This window comes from Oreochromis aureus, linkage group 12 (genome assembly GCF_013358895.1).
Source record: "Oreochromis aureus strain Israel breed Guangdong linkage group 12, ZZ_aureus, whole genome shotgun sequence".
Classification (NCBI taxonomy): domain Eukaryota; kingdom Metazoa; phylum Chordata; class Actinopteri; order Cichliformes; family Cichlidae; genus Oreochromis; species Oreochromis aureus.
Window position 1 is genome coordinate 7052731 of NC_052953.1, and position 26316 is coordinate 7079046.

General features: G+C 38.4%; 2 protein-coding genes and 1 long non-coding RNA gene across 3 annotated transcripts in view; 2 read left to right on the plus strand and 1 right to left on the minus strand.

Annotated features, from left to right (window-relative positions):
* Window positions 1–16082, minus strand: part of LOC116313599 (phospholipid-transporting ATPase ID-like) — a 53500-nt gene extending 37418 nt beyond the window's left edge. The window contains exon 1 of the mRNA XM_039621209.1: window positions 15515–16082. The gene's annotated coding sequence lies outside the window, so the exon portion shown is untranslated. The remainder of the gene's footprint in view (window positions 1–15514) is intronic.
* A 391-nt stretch (window positions 16083–16473) lies between these two features.
* On the plus strand, window positions 16474–17961 carry LOC120442969. The gene is made up of 3 exons (XR_005615027.1): window positions 16474–16546; window positions 17432–17492; window positions 17605–17961. It is a non-coding gene; the product is annotated as an uncharacterized LOC120442969 (long non-coding RNA).
* Window positions 17962–21804: 3843 nt separating this feature from the next.
* LOC120442968 lies at window positions 21805–25565 on the plus strand. The gene is made up of 4 exons (XM_039620389.1): window positions 21805–22256; window positions 23665–23820; window positions 24023–24115; window positions 24766–25565. Exons 1-4 carry the CDS (start codon window positions 21912–21914, stop codon window positions 25078–25080), a joined length of 909 nt encoding a protein of 302 aa, XP_039476323.1. The 5' UTR covers window positions 21805–21911; the 3' UTR covers window positions 25081–25565.
* The last annotated feature ends 751 nt before the right edge of the window (window positions 25566–26316 follow it).

Consider the following 26316-nt stretch of genomic DNA (forward strand, 5'->3'; position numbering starts at 1 on the left):
CACTCATTTTGTGTTTTTCAAATGTTAAATGAAAATACTGTTCTAGGCAGTCTGGGACAGTTTAATCCAGGCTAAACTTGGTAGTTTGTAGCACTGTGGTAATAATGCTCTGTAATGCAGTGGTACAGACCAAGCTGTGGTTTTCATGGTAGATGTCACGCACACCAAGGGTAGCAGACATTTATATTTTAGGTGATATTGATTAGATTCGCTCACTGAATTCTATCTGTTATTCTAGCTTTAGGGATATCTGCAGTTTTGGAAATCAGGCATGTAGCTTGTGACATGTCTGGTCATATCGTGTGGACAAATCCACAAAGAGCAGTGAATCTCGGAATAGCAGCACAGGTCAACGGATCACAGCCTGTACACAAAGAACAATCTACTGGAGCTCACAAAATGAATTATGTCACTTATTTATAAATAATTCTTTAACCCCACGGTGGACCGCTACGTTTGCCCAACTTCCAAATCCCACTTTAAACCCTGCTTATAATCTTATTTTTAAGAAGAATTTGATAAGAAATTTTATGGTGGAAATGGTACACTGGAGCACTGAAGTGAAAACTGGGTTTGACGCATTGCCCAACTAAAGTCAACAGAGCTTACTTGCTTTGTAATCAATGATAGATTACGAAACAACACTATCAGGACTCACTTTCACTGAGATAAGAGACTAGTTTCGTTTGATGGAACAAGTAAGGTTTCTAAGAAAACTTGTTGTCTGTGAAGGTTCTCAGGCATCCAGGTCATCCAAGCGCCTGAAAAGTTTCATGTAACTTAAAGAAGTTACGCTTTTATTCCCAGCTCCTTAGACAAGGAAACTTGTTATGTCGTTATTTACCCCCCCCAAAAAATACCAGGAAGCCCGAGTTTCTCCATGTGTGCAGCTGTGGAGAAACACAAACGCTTATGTACACTTATAATGTTCTCCCTTTAAATGTTCCAAAAGGTTGATTCTGCTCATCTGGACGTAGCGTTTTCAGTGGGAGAAACGTTTCGTCACCCATCCAAGTGACTTCTTCAGTCTCAGCTGACTGCAGGTTTCCCCAACCTTATAAACAGTACATTTGCACAATAACTCAAACCAGCCTACTGAAGGAACAATGTCTGTGAGGTCTGAGAAATGTTTCTCCCACTGAAAATGCTACATCCAGATGAACAGAATCAACCTTTTGGGATTTACTTATTTGGATGATTGACCATGCATCAAGACCCCTTGAATGCTGGGAAACAAATCCCTCATTCATTCACTAAGTGACTCAGTTGGATAAAAAAATCAGTCTACTCTGCAGACAAACACAGAAGTCATGTGAGTCGACAGTGAGAGGCGTGTCCAGCCTGGTGTAAGAGGAAAAAAGTGGCATTTTATTCCTCTGCAGCCATCAGGACGACTTAACAAGATTTAAAATGTCAAACGCCGTGGATTGTTCAAGTTTCTCTGATCCATGCAATCGGTTTTGGCAGACTGTGACTTTGCAAGTTTTACTGCTGCGCTGACACACCACAAAGACCAAACTGATTCCACTGAATAAGTTATGGATGGTCTGAGAGATTTACCAGCTGTTTTAGCTTAGAATGTCGCTGAGAACTGATAAATTACAACGTACAAGTACTGTTAACAAAATATAATTAACCTTACTTGTACTCTGTAAACTGTTCGCTTTTTAAGATTATTACTGCAGATTTTCTTAATCTAGGCACTGGGAAATGAGTCACAGGATAAATATAAGGGTTTCTCCTCCAACTATACACACCTGTATTGAATTAGTGATAAATTTAGAGTGAATTTTCTGGTGAATTATTTTATATATTAACTTTTTCTGATCTTTAAAAGAGATCTGGCACCAATATGATGTTTCATAAACTTAATTTTTTATGTAGTGACGCATAATGTTTCTGTATTATTGTGCAGCGATATCAGAAGCATATTCAAGAACTGCAAAGAGCTTCACTGGTATAAAAGTACAAAAACAAATTTTAAGTGCATTTTGGTCCTGACATTGAACGATCAGCTGGCAGCATTCCAGTATCAGCACAGGAGAATGTGTTTGTATCGTGTTTGCTTTTAATTTTAAGAGCAGACTTATCAGCATATCCTTATCCTGTGTTAGGTTATATGCAAAGAAACCTGTGCAGCCATCACTGCTGCACAAAAATCTTTGCATTTAGTTTTGACTACGTCTTGTAAATTCTTAAAGAAAGGCCCAAAGGTATTATATGCACACCTCCTTTTTCCAGAGGAGCACAACATTTTCCTACATTCACTTCTTATGTAATCACAGTTTCATGGAGATATTATAGTGGTTATAGTTTTGCAGAATATTTCTGAATGTAAGGTTGCAGATTTTCCATGTTTTTTATGGATCCTGTGAAGCACCTGGCATCCACTTTGTTATGTGTATTTTGTTATATGACACATAAACAAAACCAAACATTCTTTTGCGTTTAGTTATGTAATTCAACTAGCAGGCTCATGAAACATGCTCGAGTTGTGTAATCTCTTACTGTAAATATCACATGTTCACTCACTGATAAATCATATCAAGCACAAGAAGAGTCTGATAATTGCTTTTTATACTGTACAGTGCAGATATGCAAGCCAATAGTCTCCTGGTCGCTGAAATTTCAGGTACACGGGGGCATGGACTGCGAAAAGCTTAGCTATGAAGGCAAATTCTTACAAACTGAATAACACAAATCAAGAACAAATCTTTCAAATCCTTTAAAAATTAATCTGTCAACAAAGCCAACCAAAGAGTCGAAAAGTCAAACATCCTTAAAAACTACATTTCACATTGGAGTGGATGAAGACTTCCTCCAGTTATGGTACTTGTGCTGTTTTAATAATTTTGAGACACAAACTGCTTCACGTTTGGCTTTAAAACCAAAGTGGAAAAGAGATAAGTGGGTCAAGGGGAGACTGAATATAAACATACTGTGGTTTAAATAAAACCACTTTCACAGATGAATGCACTACTTATTGTCTGTTTCTTTTTTAATTATCTTCAACGTGCACACAAAAACTCAAGAATCGTTTACACTTCATCATCATTAACAAAACTGCTACCTGCCTAATTTTAATTTACAATAAAACTTTTGCTAAACTTAATTTTATCCCAACCTTCATCAGATCTTCCCACTAAAATCTTCCAACACAGACCCATACATATATAACGCACAACAGTTTTATGCATCTACAACACACAAACACGCACATGCACACTTTCTCTGTGCAGTTCTCCTCTTTAAAGTGTAACAAACACCATCATCATGCAAACAAAGGTGTGTAAGAGTATCCAAGTTGTCAGAGTCACCTGTGGCCGGTCAGAGGTCACACAAATGAAAGGCTGTCTTGTCCAATCGGTGATCTCTGGTTTCTGAGCTGAACAGAGCTCTATTATCAAAACTGACTGCTTGATTGCAGCTGAAAGAAAGACCCTTTTCCTCTGTGTGCATGAATCCAAATTAAAGAAAAGCTCCCTTTGTATTTGTCCAGTTTGACAAAGGATGGTTTTCTACTACTTAAGGCTAACAAAGCAATCAAATGGCTAATTACGAAAGCAACCTGTAGATTAACAAAGGTGGTGTCTTAGTTTAAAACTTCAAAACATGTTTTTTAAAGGTTAGCGGAAACCAAAGAATTCCCAAGATAACATACGTCAGGCTTAAAATGCATTTCAGCTTAATTGAAGCGCCGTGGTTATAATATTTATGTCAAATTGATAAAGCTTCAGTAAAAGCTCTCCAATAAGCCATAAACATATCGTAAACATCATACGACTGCCATCCTGAAATAGACATCGACTCTGCACACAGTGATGTACTGAGACGCAGATGAGAGCTGTTGCAAAACAGTTTCCATAGAACAGCCAATCAGACGATGACCTGCAGTAACAGATAAGCCAATGAGCACAGCTGCTGTTTTTTCAGAGCCCTAAGCATGTTCCCTCAGTGTGTGTTTTGTCTAATAGCAAACAGAGCTTTGGATAAATGGGCCCTGTTTTCACTGTGGAGAAAAGGTGTGTGTAGAGAAGAAGGAAACATTTAGAAAAGTTTCAGCAGTGGAAAACTCTCAATGGCTATTAATTGTTATCACAAGTTTAAGAGCTTCTCAGTCAAAGGCTAAAGGAATATAATTGTTTGTCAGATGTTTCTGTGTCTCACAGTAACGCACAAGATAGACTTTGGTGGCGGTACTTCACACAACACACTGCTGTTTAAAAGCGCTACAATGTCTCTAAAACAGAGACATTAAAGATTAAATGAAGAATGTTGGACTATTTTGCACTTTGTTTGACTAATTTACATCCAAACTCTTCTTAGCTTTATATACTAGTGTATCCATAGTGGTTGAGACGTTTGCCTAATAAGCAGAGGATCCCAGCATCTGGTGTAAAAATCGGACAAATCAAAAGTGTGGAGTTACGCTATGAAGACCCCATGTGTATGAAGAAGATGTTGAAAGTAGCTGTTAGATTTATACACCAATAAGAAAGGAGTGTGCTTTTGGTTAAAATGCATCCCATTGCAAGAGTAACGCTGACTGATGAAAAATGATGCGTTGGAAGTGACAGAGCCTTCTCACGAATATTATAATCAAGTGACACTTTGCCACACCAGTAGTTTGACAACACTGCATTATCTGACACACAGCCCTGAACAATGATGTGTGAGATGCCTGAGACTTCCTACATCAGCTCCTCTGAACAAACCAAACTTAGTTTAGTTAGTTCCCACAGAAAACATCGTGCAACTCTTCCTCTAATCGCCGCATGGTAGTGGTTTCATTTCAACAAAGTGAAACAAAACAAAAAAACCCAGCAGACTTTTGATGAGACTGGAGTTCAGCTCTTGTTCTGGGTTATGTTTAAGTTTTGCTTTCACTCACTGTTTTACTTTAGTGACTTCCTACCTGATTATGTTTCGGCACCAAAAATACTTTAAGGATCGGGAAAGCTCACAGAACAAAAGATGAACAAAATAATGCTTAAACCATGCCTACACATCATAAGAGCAGGACACACAAAAAAAACTTTTGGATTGTTTTCTGGGGGGAAGACTAGTTTGCTTCGTACGCTAGACGAATTCAGACATAGTAAAGATGCACAAAATGACTACAAGAAGTCAATTGGTTTCTCATAAATGATGCAGTTGTTTTGGGTGTTTGCGGTTATTTTTTCCCCACCTATGTATTTTTTATCAGTCATCTCTCTGAAGTTGTTTTTGATTTTTGTCTTCTTATGTTTTACTGCTTTTTGTCTCTTTGAGGTTATTTAAATCTTTGAAATGACAGCAGAGATAATGGTGAATTATCTTTGCACTCATTTCTCACCTCTTTGTATTATCTTCTGGCTATATTTGTAGTAGCTTTGGTGTCATCGTGTTCAGTTTGCATCTCATTTTACTCTGAGCTCTGTGACTTTCTAAAAGAAAGTCACTGTGAATAATAATCTCGGAGTGATTAACAGAAAAACTGAAAATTTTCATTGGTGATCCTGGTTTTCAGGGTTCAGCATTCCCAACCCTCCACCCTAAGTTTTCTGCTGTGTCTCTATCAGCAAGTACTTGTGTTATCTGGCTTCTTGCTAATAATAGCTCCCCTACAGTCTGAATGTTTCAGTACCCTTCAGCCTTTTGAGGAAAGCAGAGCTACAACATATAATTGAGACAAAAATTAGTCAATAACCTAAAACTATTTTGGGGATTAGAAAATTATGTCTGTCTTCGTATTCATTCATTTATTCAGTGGGTATATTAGTTGGTAGGTAACTTCAGTAGATAGGCATTTTCACGCCATGGCTATACTCTGGATGGCATTACCTTGGCCTCTATTAACATCGTGAGGAATCTTGGAGACATTTTTTACCAGGACATGTCCTTCAGTGTGCATATTAAACAAATATTCATTCCATTTGTGCAATATCGCTGAAATTAGAAGCATCCTGCCTCAAAGTGATGCTGAAAAACTAGTTCATGCATTTATTACTTCTAGGCTGGACTGCTGTAATTCGTTATTATCAGGATGTCCTAAAAACTCCTGAAAAGCCTTCAGTTAATCCAAAATGCTGCAGTGAGACTAGAAAGAAAAAGCATATTTCTCCTACACTGGCTTATCTTCATTGGTTTCCTGTTAAATTCAGAATCAAATTTAATTTTACTGAATAAGCAGGAGCCATCTTATCTTAAAGCCCTCATAGTACCATATCGTACTTCGCTCTCAGACTGCTGGTTTACTTGTGATTCCTAGAGTATTTAAAAGTAGACTGGGAGGCAGAACCTCAGGCTCCTCATTTAGAGACAGACACAGTCTCTACTTTTAAGATTAGGCTTAAAACTTTCCTTTTTGGCTACCCTGAATCCTATAGTTACACTACAATGGGTCTCTTGTTCACTAACCTGTTTATGTGTTTATCCACCACTCTGCATTTAATCATTATTTATTATTCATCTCTGGCTTTCTTCCACAGTGTGTCTTCGTATTGTCTTCCTCCCCTCATCCCAACCAATCACAGCAAATGGCCGCCCCTCCCTGAGCCTGATTTTGCCGGTTGTTTCTTCCTGTTAAAAGGGCGTTTTTCCTTTCCAGCGTCGCCAAAGAGCTTGCTCAAGAGTTTTCTTAATTTTTTGTATTATTGCAGGGTCTTTTCCTTACTATATAAAGCACCTTGAAGCAACTGTTGTTGTGATTTGGCACTATACAAACAAAACTGAATTGAATTGAAGCAAAGCGCTTTACCAAAGCAGAACTATACAGTTCCAACTAGACTGTGCAATCCTATGAAAAACTAAGTACACCCTTACTACTTCTACAGGCATTAAGAGGGAAAGTAGCAGCCAGGTCCTGTTAATAAAATGCACTTGATTAACTGATCATCAGCAAGTGTGAACACTTCTATAACAGCCATGTATGGAGAAAACCAAACACAGGATATAAACAAAAACCCACACGCCAAGCACGGTGGTGGAGGGGTGATGATGTGCGCTTGTTCTGTAGCCACAGGACCTGGGCACCTTACAGTTATTTGACGCAACTGTGAACTTCTCTGTATACCAAAGTATTCTAAAGTCAAATATGAGATGTGATTTAAATTTTTAAGAATTCAACCTTCTCTGTGTTTTCTTATTCTGTTCTTATGGCTAGAAGGAAAGGCTCCATAGTATTATGTTTTGTCTTTATAAAATCCTCCATGCTAAGATATACTCATCTGTACAAGTTGTCATTTGCATGGAATGTTCTGAGTGCATTCTGTGACCATGGTTGGTAGATAACTTTGTTATTCTTTGTCAAATACCAGTAGTGCTGCTGCACTGTATTGTTATTTGACCCCTTTGCAAAGGCAAATTATAACCTTACAAAGACAAGCCAACTGGTTACAGCAGATGCCGCCAACCGAGCCTGGTTCTGCCGAAGGTTTCTTCCTGTTAAAAGGGAGTTTTTCCTTCCCACTGTTACCAAAGTGCTTGGTCATAGGGAGTCATATGATTGCTGAGTTTTTCCTCTGTATGTATTGTAGCGTGTACCTTACAATATAAAGTGCCTTGAGGCAACTGTTGTTGTGATTTGGTGCTGTATAAATGAACTGAATTGAACTTATTTCTGTAGATAGACATATCAGATTTTCAACAGCAAAATCTTTTCCAAAATTATGTCATGCAACAGGGCAACGATCTCACCCCGGCAAATCTACAACAGAATGACTGAAAATGAAAGGAATCAGGCTGTTGCAATGGCCCACTAACAACCCAGACCTCAGACCTCGAAAAGCTGTGGGATGTCAAGAGAACCCTCAATGAACTGAAAGAAAGAAGAGTGTGGCAAATTTCCTCCACACAAATAAGAGGCTCATAAAGTCATACAGAAAACAATTAAAGTTATGGGTGCCAGTGGTGGTGTATTTAGGGGGTGTGCTTAGTTTTTCAGATGGAAAGGGAACGTTCTTTACAGGACTACATGCAGTCCCGTGAAAACATTCATTTTCTCAATTTCCATAAAATGAGTTTAGTAAATTAATTTGGTCATATATATTTGTTACATTTTACTTCACACAGAGTTAAGGAAGCAATGTATAAATCCAGCCTGATGTTACGCTACACATGAATGATCTTAGCCTAGGGTGAAGAGTAGTGCTTATTAATTTAGTCCACTACAAGTAAGAGAAGCTGGGGGGGGGGGGGGATATTTCTCCACAGACTTTCAGATTTCTGTCCCGAAATCTGTTGCAATAACTCAACAATTACTGGAAGCATCTTGCTAAATGCCCTCAACAGTGGAAGATGAATTCCAGTAAAAGATGACTATAAGCAAAATCAGATAAATTCTGAGTAAGTCTTAAAGACCAACACCCTTTCATGCTTCTACACACACTGACAGAGACTGCTATTTAAGTCTTTCACTCATGAAGTTTTTAACAAAGTGATTCAACAAAGCAAACGTTTGTGCATTTTTGAGAAGCCAGTCACCTCACAGTCTTTCACACAGGTCATAAAAACCAGGAGATATCAAGAGATTTATCAAAACAAAGGGATGAAGTAGTGAAAAAACAATGAGAATTTTAAAATGATTATCAATCTTTTTCCCCACTATCACTGTATATCTGCAGGAATCAGCAGGGTTTTTGGTGATTAGACTCTGAACGGTACATTTGAACCCACTTCCTGACAGAATGAAACCAAAAAAAGCTAATTAAAATGTATCTAGATCATTGAGTACAGCAGTTTGTAAAACTTTCACTCGGGCTCTGGATGTCACCTGGCCACAGTTAAACCACATGTTTAGTGAAACTGACACTGAGTTTAATGACTCTGACGCATGGTGGTCTGGATGGAGTTGCTGTAGAAAACCACTTGTTTGCTGAGTGCATGCAAACTGCTGCAGACAACTCCTAGGAAAAGTGTGAAATTGCTGTTCTTGTATGTATCAGAACTAGCAGGACTTTTGGTTACGAGTCTGAGTTGTTGAGTGACAAATATTGACTGACTGGCCAGCCAAATACAGCATTCACATTCATTTATAGTTTCATTTATAAAGAAAGAGTAAGGAAACTACATAGTGAGTGAAATTAACTGATCCCCTGCTGAATTTGTAAGAGAAATGAAAAAATTTTTTATGGCAGCTTAATTTCATTGGAGACAGAGAGAAAATAAAAAATTCATTTGCATGTTTTTGGGTGAATTCAGTATTTGATCCCAAAGCAAAACATGACTTAGTACTTGATAGAGAAACCCTTGCTGGCAACCACAGCGGTAATATGTTTCTTGTAGTTGGTCACCAGCCTTGCACACATCTCAGGAGAGATTTTGGCCCAATAATCTTTACAGAAACTCTTTAAAGCATTCAGGTTGCTCGTTGACAACTCAAACCTTCAGCTCCCTCCACAGATTTACTATAGGACTTAGGTCTGGTTCTCATCCAAGTTTTACGGTGCATGGCACCTAAATGCAGTGAAGTCACTCTGTACCCTTAACATAATGTCCCACCTCTGTGCTTGACTATGGAGATGGTGTTCTTCGGGTCATACTCATCATTTCTCTTCCTTCAAACATGGCAGGAAGAGCTGATGCCAAAGAGATTGATTTTGGTTTCATCTGACCACAGCACTTTCACCCAAGCCTTCTCTGAGTCATTTAGATGTTCACTGGCAAACTTAAGACAGGCCTTTACATGTGCCTTTTTCAGAAAGGGGACCTAGAGGTGCTGCAAGATTTCACTCCATTACAGCATATTGTGTTGCTAATGGTGTTTTTGACTTCTGGTCCCAGCTGGCTTTAGATCTTTCACAAGCTGCTCTTGTGTAGGTTTGGGTTGATTCACCACTTCCTCCTAGAAGTGCTCTTGTAACCTATTTTAGCTTCTAAAAATCAGTTATGTTTCTGTGACACAGCTTGGTCCAAAAACTTTAGTAATAAAGTTCTTTAGCCCTTTGTTACCTGCATTTCCATCATGGGCTGAAGCCATATGAAGATTAAAGACATGAAACAGCTGATCTTTTAAAAAAGGCTAGACGCTAAAACACTTGGGTAAACAACTACCTTGCTGGAAACATTAACTTCCCTTAGATGCTTATTCCTTAGCTGCAAATGTCTACAAGGGCAAGCAAACCACAAGTAACCAGACACGTGGAAATAACTGCTGGAAAGATTCATATAAAAATGTAAACCGGTGTAAATATCCAACACCAGCAGATGCATTTCTACTGTAGAAAGCTGTGCATCAAGAGATGGAAGTGTTTAATTGAATGAAATCCATCCATCCATCCATCCTCTTCTGCTTATCCAATTCAGGGTTGCGGGGGGGCTGGAGCCTATCCCAGCTTAGGGCGAGAGGAGAGGTACACCATGGACAGGTCACCAGTCTGTCGCAGGGCTACTGAGTAAAATATATGACCTAAATAAGTTTAAAAAATAAAGTAAATGCATGTCTTATGCTATTTTCCTATTAATATGTTTTAATAATATTTTGTGTATTTAATTATCTAGGCTGCATTTGAAATTCTTTTTTAAAAAAGAAAAAGAAAAAAAAGTAACCAGAAGATGCTGAACCAAGATCAACTTCTTGGGTGGTGGCTATTGCACTGTTTCCCTGCAACCAAACCACAAACATCTTATCTGCAAATTCTGAGAAAATAATAATAATAATGTCAACTTTAAACATAGCGAATACTAAAAAATAGCACCTTAACAGTTTTATTTACAAGTCATTTCAATATGGGACATAGAACTTTAAGTTAGTGTTGCTACATGAAACAACTAACTTTTTTTTTTGTTTTTTTACCTGAATTAAAACCCTGTATTTTAATTCTGGAACAGTTCCTTTTTGCAAATAGGATTTTTTTTAAAAAAAAGACTTGTACAGTGCAGCCTGAGTCAGCTCTTGGCTATTGTTTGTTAATTTCCCACTTATCTGATTTCTTTGTTCCTCATACCGTCAGTCACGATGTGGTCAACAGACCAAAAAAAAAAAAAAAAGAAAATTCAGTATAACCGGGAAATAGGTTGAATAAACAAATAACAAACTGGGTTATATGTTGGTTTATTCAAGGTTCCTGTCAGTTAATGATTAACATCACTCTCCTCGGTAGCTCTGCATGAATCTGTGATCACATTCTCATGACTGAAAACGATCACATCTCTCTGACTTACGTTTTTTCTTTTTAAAAATACAAAAAAACCTTTAAACAACATTCCTCCACCTTGAGACAACTATGCCTTTAAAAGCCTTAAAAACTGAACTGATTTGTTGCTTGTTATTTGGATAGAGGTGCATTTACAATGCAAGCGTAAGCAGTGACCTGAAAAAGACCCACTGGTGAAAGACATTAACAAAGCAAGAATGGGAAAGTGTTATGACACAAGGACACAATACAGTATCTGTGCTTTGAGCCCCGAGAGCTGCACCAAAAGACCCAAACAATTAACCTCTGAATTATTCACCTGACCTCTCAGGCCACCGAGCCACTCCCCATCTCGTCTTACATGATAAAACACTGACATTATGACTGACCTTTTAAACCTGATAAGATTCTCATTGTACCATAAAGACTCAGATGCTTTAACATTAAATACCTTCAACATGTGACAAAATAGATTTTCATGCATGATAAATGCATTTGCGTAAGGCTGGACATTACTGAGACCTTACGTGACCTCAGTCAAAGTTTAGTCAGGGCAGCTGACATTCAATCACAAGTTTCACATCTCCTAACATTTTCTGATTAACCAAACAGCTTCAGTTTTCTCTTCACACAGAATCAGTTTGTAAAGTTTTTTTTTTAAAAATCACACTTCCGTTTATGACCACCTTGATTAACTATGATTTGACACCAATCGTCATCACGATAGCGTCATCAGACTGTTTATAGACGCACTTCTTTGGCTCAGACAGATGTTTTTTCAGCAACTTCTAAACCTTTTGTGAAATGTTTCAACAACATTTTCTCGTCACTGTGTCAAATACAGACTTTATCCAACACTTTCACACATCACACATTAACAAAACTCACCAAAGCTTCGGATCGTCTTTGTGGATATTCACATGTTCTCATAAAAGTTGTTAAATCGGGCGACTGTGAGGTGGTGATAGCGGGGATCTGATGTAATTTAACGTTGCACGCAACATTAACGCTAATTGCTCATTTGTTTTGGGGGAACAGCAGACCTGATTTTGTGCACGCATACAGGAGCATGAAAAGAGAGAGAGATGGAGTTTATTTTCCACTTCAGTATAATGAGAAAAAAATGTATTTATACCAACAGGAAAGCATCGACTAATATTTAACCTTGTTTACACACAGCAGTGAATGATTAAGCCTACTTTGCTAAGTAGAGTATCAAAGGATAAAACAGTATTAAACCATAACATTTGCATGTTCCTTTATAAAAAAATGTTATAGTTTTTTTCAGCATGTTTTATATGTAAAAACAGTTCATATGAACAGTGGACCACATGCATGCCACAAGACAATTGCAAATATTAGCGTGTCCACACCGTGTATTTGAAAATATAGACAAACAACATTACAACTCTTTATCATCAGCATTTAGCTAAACTACAGAGTCACGTAGTCATGCCATCTTTCTTGTTTCACATTTGAGTCAAAATTGTTATTAGCACCAGAATTAATGGGATCAATGTGGCCCTCTGGGTTATTTTTCATCTGTAATAAAAAGATGGAGCAAACAAAGCATCGTTGTAGTCTCGTGACATCTGTGTAAGTGAAAAGAGACACTGAATAAAGCCTGCGCCCACTCACTCATTCAAACTGCGAATGGCTCAACTTTGGTTGATGTCCATGGCTGTATACTTTTCCTACACAACAGAAGACTAGAGTTAGGACATAAACTAAATGCACTTAACTTGGTTACATGAGTAAATTGCAATATAATTGCAACTACAGATGGATTTGGCAACCTGTATGAAAAGAGTAAACATTTAGAATCTGTGCCAGTTTTTAAGCGGTGAACCCGCTGGTTACAAAATAGGCCTGGTTATACAGAAGTAGATGTCAAATTAACCTTAAGTCTCACCACATGTATGACCTTAACAAATCCTTTCCCAGTGAAGTCTTATTTGATGCAAACTGATGTTTGGTTTGTGATTAGTGGTTTCATGGAGAGCAAAATAAACAATAAAGCCTGATATGCTTTAAAAGTGTGATCATCTTGTGACTGATTGTCATCTCTCTTTTCAAAACACCAAGATGACTTTGACTAAAATACTTAGTTCAGAGCATTGGGTCAGATAACTGAGGCCAATGCAAAAGACCTTAAACCTGTTTTTTATCTGAACGCCACCAGTTGGCGATAGCTGTTGTTGCAGAAACACTTCCGGCCCAATAAAAAGTCTATGAGAAAACGTCTTTCTGTCTTGACCTCCGTAAATACTTTCCTGTTAGGTTTATGGGCTCTGTCACTCATTTTTGGCCACAATGTATAAAACAATAATAATAATATCCATCCATCCATCTTCTTCTGATTATCCGGGGCCGGGTCGCGGGGCAGCAGCCCAAGCAGAGAAGCCCAGACCTCCCTCTCCTTGGGGCAGGAACTCATCCCCAACCCAGAGTGGGCACTCCACCCTTTTCCAGTTGAGAACCACGGCCTCAGATTTGGAGGTGCTGATCCTCATTCCTGCCACTTCGCACTCGGCTGCGAACCGTTGCAGTGCGAGCTGGAGGCCACCACCCGATAAAGCAAACATAACCACATCATCCGCGAAAGGCAGAAATGAGATTCTGAGACCACCTAAGTGAAAGCCTTCCCCCACTTGGCCTCGCCTAGAAATTCTGCCCATAAAAATTATGAACAGAATCGGTGACAATGGGCAACCCTTGCGGAGCCCATCACCCACCGGGAAGGAGTCCAACTTATTGCCGACTATGCGGACCAAGCTCTTGCAACGGTTGTATAGGGTAGCAATGGGCCAGACACCGCATACTCCCCATAATAATATGTCCATCTTATAAATCTTTGTATAACTGCGTTAGCTGTTGTATGAAACCAGCTCATTGGCTAACAGCTTGTCAATCACAATTCATTAGCCAATGAGCGTGCAATTTGACAGTCAGGCCCATCCTTCCTTGTCACATTTTTTTGGTACCAATGGCAGCCTTCAAAGATTTCAAAAACCACTGGATAACATCACACTAACTACATCCATCTTTTACACCATCTATGGTTTGAAATCAAATGAAGGCGACACCGACCATTGAACTGAGAAATCAGGCTGTTTTATACAAACAAATTTAGAAAGGCAGCGAGCTTGCCTCATGCTAAGTGCTGATCAAAGCTTATTTAAGTTTCCTTTCCATGTAAGTGGTTACACCCTAAAACATCAGACAGGTCCACTGCTCAGTGTTGAAAAGTGTTTAAACCCTTTTGTGTGCATCTTGTATGCAGTATCAATCAAAACCACACTTTAGTTTATCCTCATTCAAAAACTGAGACAGGATGGCTGAAATCCAGACAATCCTTTTTTACAGTCTATTTCTAAACCAATACAATAGTCCTGGTACAATTTAAACAAAACGTTAATGTGCCTGCTGTAAAAACTCCTTTTTAGTTGTTTGGGTTTTTTTAAATGGGAACTCCATCCATTGAGCCAAATGTTGTTAATTTGGCCTTGCAGTTGTTGAGATGTTTCTGGGTGAATTTGGGAGATTCAGGTGGTAATTTATAGGGCTTAACGTCCAGTTACTTTTTTGCTACGCCTCTGTGTTTTGAACATACACCTCCTCAAAGTCACAATTAACACTTTAAACACCTCAGTGTTTGGCTGGGAATAGAAAAGTAATGCTTCTGCACCGTAAACACAGGATGACTTCGTCGCAGTCTTCCGCTCTAGATGATGAAGAAATTACTCATCACTGACATCAGTGCTAAAACCGCAAAATGTGCTGACACACAATGTACAGCCATATCTTTTCGAATTATCAGTGTCACCACAGTTCCCAAGAACAAGAAACAATTCGTATTATACCAGGTGGTTTCTTTCTGAAACCAAAGAGGACTAAACTCGGGATCTGACAGCTGAGCAGTGCTGCAGTGCTCAGACCCCGTCTACAAAACAACAAATACACTCTTACGAGGAGCGCGCTGATGAAAAGTTGCCTCCTGAAACAATTTTCGGAAACAGCTTTTTGCTAAACCGACACAACACAGACGTAACCCATTGTTGTGGAAGCTTTGGCGATGACTGCTACTGCAGTGAGCAGGGGAAAAGAAAGCGAAGCCGATATTTTCCCTTTCTACACCCAAGACTGCCAAACTTTCCTCTCCCACCAAAATCTTTCCGTTACTTTTTTTGGGTTGCTTTTCCCTGGAGAGCGCAAAGGCAGGAAAGACAGTGGAGGAATAGTTCTCGCCTGTTCACTGCAGCTTCCCGTTCAGCTATCTCGCCTTTCTTCTCCATCTCTTCCCCCAAATTCATCTCAACACTTTCGAACCCCCCACCCTCCCGCGTCTCCTTGACTCCCAGACAAGGTCAGCAATTCTTGAGCAGCGACGCGGTGCTTACCGTGCGTCCTAGCTTGGTGGAGGTGCAGTCTGAGCTGTGGCTTCCCTGCCTCTTCGACAGTGAAAAAAAAGTATCCCAACTACGTGAAGGATTGAGGGCTAATGTTTTCCTCCTGTCCACCAACTCGCTCCTGCCTCATTCCCCTCCTTTTCGTACGCTCTCCCCTCCTCTACTTCCTCCTCCCTCCGTCTCCATACACTCCTCTGCGAGGGCGCACTGTTTATTCGCTCAAATTCAACTCACCAAAACACGGAAATTTACTATAACAGAAAGCTCTGAACGGAGCAGAGGCAAAGCAGCAGACTAGTAACGTTGTGTGAAAATTTAGTCAATAGTTGTGGCCCAATTGTGACCTCTAGTTGGCGAGCCTGAAACAAAACTTTTAGAAAGGAAACAGGATACTGGGTTCCTAAAAACCCACTTCTTCTAGAGGCAAAGGAAATTTAATGGTTTTCTATATGAGCCTATAGGCAGCAAAACGGTGTTACACCCCCGAATAAGGGCTAAGGGACCAGGAAAAGAAAAGGCCAAAACACAGTAAAGTGTAAAACAATAAAGTTTTATTGAAAATGACTCAACTCAAAGAAATACACCGCTATACAAGAGAACCACAACCTAAAATATCCTGCTAAAAAAAAAAAAAAAACATAAGGAAATGATTCTCCAAGTAAAAGTGAAACAGTCCTGCTGCAAGAAGCGACTAGCTATTCACTATGTGTACACTCAAAAAAGTCAACTAAGGCAGTTGTTTGATTAATTCAATAGACATTTGTCTATTTAACATGAACATATTGAGTTTAGGTTTTTAAATCATTATCAGTTGTTGGTTTAACATAAAATAACAAAAAATTTAATGAACTAGATTTGCATTCTTCAGTTCAATTAAATGTAATTATTTTAAATCAACAACTCTAAAACCGATGCCTAGTGCGCATGCTCAAACTTCCCAGAAGTGAAGAGGCGGGAACGCGGAGAAAGTTATATGTCTTCAGTGAACTGCCGTTTCCCTCTGCGGATTCTTCCACAATACAGGTAAGTAATAAATAACTGAAAATATCTTAGTCAAACGAAGTTGTTCCGTTGGTTAATTGTTTAACAATGGTTTTAATTCCAAATTGTCATTAGACAGCGGGAGTGGAGCAAATACAGTGAAAATCGGGTATTAGACGGTGCCAATCGGTACCGTCTAATACCTGATTTCTAATCCGCTCGGCTATATTTATATTATTATTAGCATTTCCACTTCATTGCTTTTCTTTTTTTTTTTGTTACCCGTTTTTGCAGTTAGTCTTATAGTGTTTTTAGCGGTTATTGATATGTTTAGTTCAATATCTAACACGTTTGTAATTCACTTTCAAAGTAAATGAAGTTAGCTAAAGCTAGTATGGTTGTCTCATTAAACTTTTACCTAGCTCTGTTAGCATTCACTTTGGTTTTAACTGACGGTTATTGCAAGACATGGTCTTTCTTCACTTTTTTTTATTAGCATTTGCATTTCTTCTTCTTTCTTTCTCTTTCCTTTTTTTAAGCATTCGGCTTTTCGCGGTAATGCAAGTTAAACTAGCATGCGCGAGTTGCTAAATATTAGCTGTGTCTAAATTCAGGGGCTGCATCCTTCGAATTGACTTGAACGCTAGTGCATGGGAAAAAGAGCATGAACACGAGGTCAGAGGAAAAGGCAATGGCGGATATTTTTGAAAATTGCCTGGCGGACCTTTACCGCAACTACCAGCATCTTTATTGCATAGTGTGAAACACTGCTATTACATTTGGCAACAGATTGGATATTTATGTGAATTTTATATTGCACGAGGTATTTATATGTATTTGTATTTTTTTTATATATTTGCAACAAAGTAAAAAAAAATCCACTGTGGAATTTTTATAAAATAATTTTGTCTGTTTTCTTTACCATAGTAACATCACAAAGAAAGCTGCCCCCTTTTTCTGATTGTTTGTGCCTCCTCTTTAATACATGGTAAGTTTTTACCATCATACATTTTTTATGATAGTTTTGTGATTTAATCAAAGTGAAAAAAAAAGGTGCCAATAAAACCATCCTTAAAACTGCTTCTCTTTTTTTCTTTCAGTGACTTGTATGTGGCAGTGCAAGCGTTGTTCCATCAGGGAGAGTAGTAGGTACAAATTATTGAAACACTGTAGATTACATCACCATTATGGACCCAGCCAGCGTTATCTTTGTATATATGTAAATTGTCCATGCACATTTAAGACTTGGTGTGGACTAAAAACACATGTTTACAAATGTCATTCTTCTCATTTTAAACAGACAGCTGTCAGTTCAGTCACTTTTAGGTGCGAGTTATGTGACTGCAGTGACCTTACCACAGAGAGAGATTATTTTGGACATATTGGATCACATTTACGAAATAGTGAGACAGTAACTTGTGTATTTTCAGGCTGCTCTTTCAAGACAAATATCTTTGGTACATTTTATTCACACAAAAGAGGAAGCATCATTCAGATTCACTTAAAGATTTCAAGGTGGGTTTAGTGGTGTGTTTTGACTCAGCACAACATTCTGATGACCCTGAAGGTGTAGGTGCTAGTTGCTCTGATTTTTAGATCCTGAAGTTGGAACTGAGTTGGTGTCAGGAAGTAATCATTCCACTGAAAATTTGACAGATCTTGTTGAACAGAAAATAGCTGGGATATTGTTAAAATTGGAACATATATTTCAAATTCCAGCTACAGCAGTAGATGGCTTGGTGGAGGAGTTGAGTTTTTGTTAAGTTCTGCTTGTACTTCAATCACAAAACGAACAGTTGAAGAGGTATTCAAGAGCCATAACCTTCATATTGGTCAGGCTGTTGTTGAGGAGCTTGCCAATACAGTGTGCATTTCTAACCCTGTATCAAAAATTTTAGCTAAGTGTGGTCCTCTTGGAACTTCATTTAAAAGAAAACAATACTATAAGCATAACTTTAGGGTCGTAGAGCCTGTTGAGTACATTTTATCTGTTGATCAACGAAAGTCATTTCAGTACATTCCTTTATTAAAGTTATTGCAAGAATTATTGAGTCATAATCACATACTTGATAGAGTGATTGAGCAACATATAGGACAAGAAAAAGTGAGAATTTGGCTAATGGTCTGAGTGTTTACAGGTCTTTCCGAGATGGCAAGCACTTTAGAACCAATAGCTTTTTAGCTGTTGACGTGTTGAGAATCTCCATTACACTTTACATCGATGATTTTGAGGTTTGCAATCCTCTTGGAACCTCACGCAAAAAACACAAGCTTTGTGGTATTTATTGGGTCTTGGATAATTTGCCTCCAGGCTCTCATTCAGCACTCTCCTCCATTTACCTAGCTGTTCTTTGTAAAAGTGACGATTTAAAGACATTTGGGTTTGAAAAGGTGTTGGAACCCCTGTTAAAAGATCTTATGGTCTTGGAGCAACACGGTGTGTTTATTGCTCAGTTGAATGAGTTTGTTAAAGGCACTGTAAATTGTGTAATAGCTGATAACCTAGCTGCTCACGGGCTTGCAGGTTTTGTTGAAAATTTTTCTGGGGAACACATATGTAGATTCTGTGTCGCAAAGAAAAATGAAATTCAGTTTTTGACTGCAGACGTTTTTGAGTGTAGAACACGTGAACTCCATTTGGCTCACTTAAAATCTGCATTGGAAACCTCAAGCTTGTGTTGTGGGGTTAAACGTGACTGTGTTTTGACTAAAAGTCTCTCTCATTTTGATGTTATTGCAGGCTTTCCCCCAGATATAGTACACGATTTTTTTGAGGGCATTATACCTGTAGAACTAGCAGAATGCTTGGCTGTTTTGATCTCCAAAAAGTATTTCACCTTAGAAAAACTTAACAGTTCAATCCAAAATTTTGACTACAAATGGGGAGATAAGACAAATCGTCCTCACGTCATACCACATACCTACTCAAAAAAAAAAAAACATATAGGGGGAATGCACACGAAAATTGGGCTCTGCTTCGCTTGTTGCCTTTTATTATTGGTCCCCTTGTTCCTGAAGATGAACAGGCCTGGCATGTTCTTTTGGATCTCAAGGATATAGTGGAACTTGTTGTTGCCCCTATCCACTGTGATGAGTCAATATCATATCTTGAGTTCAAAATCAGAGAGCATCGGCAGAGATACAAAGAACTTTTTCCAAACAGCCGTATTCTTCCTAAACACCATTTTGTAGAGCACTATCCTGTCATGATACGTCTCTTTGGACCTCTCGTTCATAAGTGGACAATGAGGTTTGAGGCCAAGCATAGTTTTTTTAAACAGGTTGCTCGCCACACCAACTGTTTTAAAACATACCTCTCACACTTGCCAGAAAACACCAGCTTGTCATTGCTCACCATTTGCATATGTCTGATGAGAAAAAACAGTTGGTGGTAACTAATGTTTCATCAGTGCCTATTGATGTGCTCCAAAGTGACATTGCAGCTGCTTTTAACCAAAGGCTTCCAGATGAAACTGATGTTTACATTGCGAAGAATGTGTCATACAATGGTATGAACTACAGCAAAGGAATGATTGTTATCCATGGAGAGTCATTTGGTCTGCCTGAGTTTGCTGAAATTTTGCAGCTCTGTGTTTTGGAAGGAAGTTGCATTTTTTGTGAGAAAGATATCTGCTTGGTATAGGGAGCACTTTAGAGCTTTTGAACTGAGCACGTCACATGTGAGGGAGGTGGCTGTCATTGCACATGAGGAACTGGTTGATGAATATCCCTTAGCTGCCTACTCTGTTGGAGGACTGCGTCTGGTTACTCTAAAGAGATCTGTGACTTTTCTTGGAAAACAAAATTAATACTTGTAAGTATTTTTATTATTTTTCTTACCCTATAGCATTTGTGAAATTGTCATGCTTTTGATTTGGTCTGTTAGCTGTTGAAAATAAAACTATTTTAAAATGAATTGTTTATGTATGTATTAGAAAACTAAGATTTTATTTCAAAACACAACAAATCAAACAAAACTAAAGATTTGTTGAAAATTAAATTTTCTGAGTGAAACCTGTTATGATTTGGTTGATTAAAGTATTACAGAATTTCTAATTCCACCATATTGTTTTCACTGTGAACATTTTCATAAACACAAGATAGTCTTCAGCAAATAATTCCTTCCCTACAACTTTGTTTGAGCCACCCAAATTTTACCAAATCATTTGTGCCCTTGCCTCACCTTGTCACCAGACTTAAGACAGGTCCATATAATTATGAAAGTGTATAATGTTTACACATAGCATGCGTCGTCTCTCATTTGTACTTTACTGCAGGATGATGATATTAAGGATAATCGGAATATATAATGGATGGATGGATGATGATATTCCTGTTGTTTCCAAAAATCTGCTTTTGAAGTACAGTGAATTTTGCAATATATTAAGTAATTACCTGCCAGCGTCTGTCATCCTCTACAGTATTGCAGCAGCATCATCATAACTTCTTTTGCTGTGTTTTTCTTTTTTTCTTTTTTTCTTTTTTTTTTTTTAGTTGGAATTAAAGTATTCATTCTACTGCTTATGTCTCTGGGCTGATGTAGCCTCAGAAAGCTCTTTTTACATTCTAGTCTAAACAGATAAGAGAAATTGTGTTTTAACCTTTAATGTATTTCTGCTTTGTTTTCACAACAAAAAAACTTGTATTTTTAAAGTTGCACAGAAGTGCACAAGGGTCCCTAATTGTTGCTTGTTGATATGCCAAACGGTGTCTTTTTCTAAAAGAATTGCTGATATTTTTCAGATCTTCAAAATGACGTCACCCCTAAGACTGCGGATAATCCTGGGTGAAGATGATGCCAGGAAGTTGATTCTTCCTGCAGGGACACCGGTCTCAATTGAAGATTTGTGCCACACAGTAAAGACAAGTTTTGGATTGCAGCAAGATATTCGACTTCAATATCAAGATGAGGACTTTGGAAATGAGTTCATGAATATGTCAGATGTCTCAGAAGTAAAGGACAAAGGCACCCTTAAGGTGATATTTTTGCAAAGCCCACAGGAGGAAAATGTAAGAACTTCTCAAAGCCAAGCAACAGAGTCTGTATCCATCTCCTCTGCTGACACAGATGATACAGAGCCCATTTCATCTTCAGGTTCTTCATCATCCTCAAGGCACTGGGTTTGGCCAAGTGTCTTCACTGTACCACAATTTAGCTATGAGGCAGAATTTGAACTCGAGAAGGCCAACACTGCCTGCGCCAATGGGGAACTCTATTGAACCCTTCACCAAAACTGAAATCCCAAATTCTGGAACGACTGGCTGAAGAAATATACAAATTCAAAGCCACCCAACAGACAGTGATCTGACTGATGTTGCAGAAGCTCTTGTGAAAAAGCATCCTTGCCTTAGAGAGCAGGGGTCTTTCAGTGGCTGTTATGGGTGGAAGATTAGCCTAAAATATAAAATGGCTAACCTCCGCACCAAACTGAGAGGCCTTGGATGTACAGAGGTGACCATAAACTCCATCAAAAACAAGTCTGGTGACAACCGTCAGGCAGCCTTCAATGTGAAGAAACCCAAAAGAGCTGAAGTTAACTATTGTCCACAGCATCCAAAAGGACAGACATCAGAAAGTCTGGAACAGGAAAGAGTTGCAATTCTTTCTGAGTTGACTAAAAGAAATAATGACTCTGTTGTGAGTGCGAAAATGGAGAAGACTTTCTCATACAGAAGGCAAGAAGTTCTTCAGGGTCAGCCGATGGTTGCAGACTTCAAAAGCAGATGGCCAGCTCTGTTCACTGCGAGAGAGGCAAGTGTGGTTAAAATGCATTTGGATGTTGCATGTAATTTATGTTTTGTAGTCCAAAACTAAAAGTACTATCTGTTGTTGGTTCCTGTATCCCTGAAAATAGTAATGTGAAAGAGTAAGTACCATTTAATTTAGGTTTTCAGGACATAAGAATCATCCGGATCCTACCTCGTCATAAAATGTTGTAAATACAGCCTCAGATGGCATTCTGTTAACACTTAAACCAAAACCTCTACTGTTATACAGGTAGTCTGGTCTGCTTTTTTACAGGTCTACATTGAAGAGACATTTGTGCATTTGTTTTTTAAGCCTCTTTTAGAAGACATAACGTAGCGGCATATCAGAGTAATATTCCGCAATGGTGTGTCTTCTAAATGTGCCACTATGCCTTGGCGAAACGAGATATTGCTGCATTCTGTGCCTGCAAGCTTCATAGTAATATTACCGCAATTTTGCTTCAGTGCTGGACTTGTGAATGAAGTCTTTGCGCTAGAGAGGGAGGTCTCCTGATGACATATGGAATGTGTGCTGGCCTCGGCTGACCAGGACATTCTCAGCTTTACCCACAAACGTTTATCAACCCGTGATTTATTTTATTTGTTTTTTTACACAGAACGGATCAGTCTAATTGAGTGCTATGACTTTTCCTGGGTTCAGTGAATGCAACAGAGGCATGACTGTATGACCGATCAGACAGGCGTTGTGCTAAAACGGAGAATCCTCCACACTTTGTCAGACAGCTGGAGTTTAATCTAAGCTACCATTATTTAGAGTGGTCCCGAAAGAAAAGCGGGACTATTCTCCATCGTGTTTTAAAGCAGGCACTGCGTCCGTCTGCCTCTTGCCTTCCTAACTGCAGCTCCTCGCCACAGACGGCTCATTGCACATTTTCTCCAGCTTGTAACTAACGGGTTAATTTGAGCAGCAGCATACATCTCGAAAACACGCTCGATGGTTAAACATATGCACAGCAGTATCGCAAACATGTGGATCGCTTTCCTCTGAGGGTTTCTTAATATCTGTATTTATTGAAGTTTTTAAAGCTAAAGTGATTTTAATTTAGTGTGTCATATTAGAAATGATTATAGGTTATTGCTTGAATGTTTATAGAACTGTTTACCGGTCTCTTCCGTCTGATGCTGTATGCGCAACCCTGCACGTCACAGCCCGCCCCTAGACCCTTTTTTTTATCCCGTCATGGCTTAATCTTTTGTGAAAAGCATCTGATGGCAGCATATTGCAGCCACAGCTAAGATGTTATAATTGACCAAAAGCTTCTCAGAAGCCGTCATCGATGACAGCACTGATGTCTGCATGGTCTTCTAAAAGCAGCTTTAGTCAGCTTGGATGCGAAGTGAGTGAAATATACAGTTGAGTTTTTAATCAATGTATTTGTTCTCTTTTGCAGATTGACAAGGAGTTTTTGCGAGTCACCACAAAGCCTCTGCTATCCACTTTCTTTGCCGAGCTTGACCAGTACGCGCCACGCTTAATGGAAATCTTTCTGAGCAAAGGAGGGACACCTGGAAAGAAAATAAGAGGTCTCATGCTTGCCATCTCCAAGGTTTGTATTAGGATTGAGTAGACTTTGTCATAGGCAGCAAAAATAACTTTTATTTGGAGATGAAGTTGTCAATTTTGTCTGGCTTAACAAATGGTACATGCCAGGTTCTAACCTAAAGAATAATTATGCAAGTTAACTGGTTACCCTAGCTTTAAGAAAAACAACCTGGTTTTGGCTCATATTATCTCCTCCTCCTCTCCAGCATGACAACATCCATACCAGACGAGCATGCATCTTGAAGTCCTTATGCATCTACCTAAACGAAGACTATGAGAAGTTAATAAAGGAGTACTTGGTGAGTCACTGTGACAGCATGTTGACTGTAACATTCTCATACAAATTGTGACGTTGCCTCAAATGCAACTGTACTAACACTTCTATACCTGTTTTATTCTAGCAGCTGAATTAGCCTTTTCTCGAGTCCTGTCCCCCTAAGTTACTCTTGCTACATCCGACAAACAAATGGTTTCCTCTGCGCACCAAAGGGTACCCAAATGTGCGAGCAGACATGCTTCATAATGTTCGGTACATTTATCTGGGAGTGGGGCCATCCACACCGTTTAATCCATTCACGTTGTTTTTGACTTTGTGAATGGAAAGAACACAACTCCTCCAGACACGATCTTTCGGGGTATCGGTGGGCACACCGCTTCACCATCTTGCTTGAGGTTAATGTTTGTCAGACACAGTAACGGTTGCTATAATATGTAATTGGACAATGGCCCTTTCGGGGGAGGGCCCGGAGAGAGGTCAATTATGCCACCTGTTTTGACATGAGAGGTGTATTTTATAATTTATGTATTGGAGTAATTACTAACAACTACTTTAGTGGTGTGTAATTTTCTGTTTATTACTTTGACTTCTTGGACTTTATGAACAGCATAGAAACAGTTGTTTAAACAATCTCTTAAATTTTACTTTGTTGTCTTATATTTTTTCACGTAGGATACAGACAGCGAGGCAAAAAGCTGCATGGAGCAAACTGTGATGGGGGTGTACGTCATCCAGAAGGAGGGTGCTGAACCTGAAGATGACCCAGAGGACATTGGTGTCCTGATTGAGGGTGTGGAGGCTCTCACTGATTTGGGTAACATTGCACAAGCATGTGCTCTGTTGTTTGGACTCATATACTGTTTGAACCTGAGCTACCCACCAGAACTTAAATGCACCTTTGAAGTCCTCCAGAAGATACTTTTAAATCTTGATGGACAAAAGCTCTCTTCAAAGGCACAGTTTCTGAAAAACAAGCTTATGGGGTGAGAGCACCTGAAAATGACTGATAGGTCTTGAATGGTTCATTGGTGCAATGGTGATTTCCAATATATAATGTTAACATTTGAGTTTATGTATTCTTTCATTTAAAAAATGTATTTTTTTTTTAAGTTTTTGGATTCTCTCTGTTGGGCAATTCACCTTTTATACAGCACTGCAGATGATTTTTGTTTGTCTTTATATAGATGGCTCAAAATGGATCAGAAGTACTGTTCTGTTAATTATTTTTCATTTAATTTCAAGTTTGTAGTATAGGTACCAATTCACATATACCATAATGCTGTCATGTGTTGAATGAAGATATCATTGGAGTGCTTTAGTGCCCCCCTCTTTCCCCCCCCCCTTTAAAGAACAAAGTCAACATTTTACAGAAACTTCATTGAGGGGTTTTCCTCAAGCAATGTTCATTGTTGGTTTTAGCTGCACTGTTACTATGTTGTGTTTATGTGTCAAGGGCCTGTAAAGTTTAAGACCACTGCCACCTGTTAAGTTCACTGTATTATTTTAATGTGTCCATTTTGCTTGCTAGCATGTTTTAAAACACAGCAAAACTATATTGCTAGCTGTGGAGGACCGCAACCAAAATTAAAAAATAAATACGGAAATATAAAAATTGGTCAAACTAATAATTATTACAATGAGATACACCAAACAAATGTAATTTTCAAGTAATTGTATTTGAAAAAAAATTGTCATCTGTCATTTAATTTGATGTTAAGCCTTCTGTTTCTATTTTTGTTTTACTTCCTAAATTTTTTTAATCTATATATAGATAGATAGATATATAGATAGATATATTTTTTTTTTTTTTTTACTTATGGAATTTTTGTTGTTGTTGTATTGCCCCCACATTATTTCTTATTTATTTTTTTTTCCAAAATTCACACAATAGTAATTCTAATTTGTCAAATGTTTTAACTTGCCAAGTGGGAGATGTATTTTTTATCTTTTAGTTTAATTTTTAAAATACAGTACAGCAAATTTTGCATCTGTTTTTAGTTGTGGAAGCTTTGGTTCCAACATATTACCTATGTAAATAAGTATTCTAACGTTTTACCTTTTGAGTGGCATAATGCTTGCAGGTGTACAAAATGGTAAGCTTTTATATTGTCCACTAAATGCAGTTAATAAAGTTAATGTTATCATAATCTGATTGTGACTTTTTTGTAAAGTAGTGGGTTTCTAAATGTGTAACAAATGAAAACAAATCTAATTGAAATAATT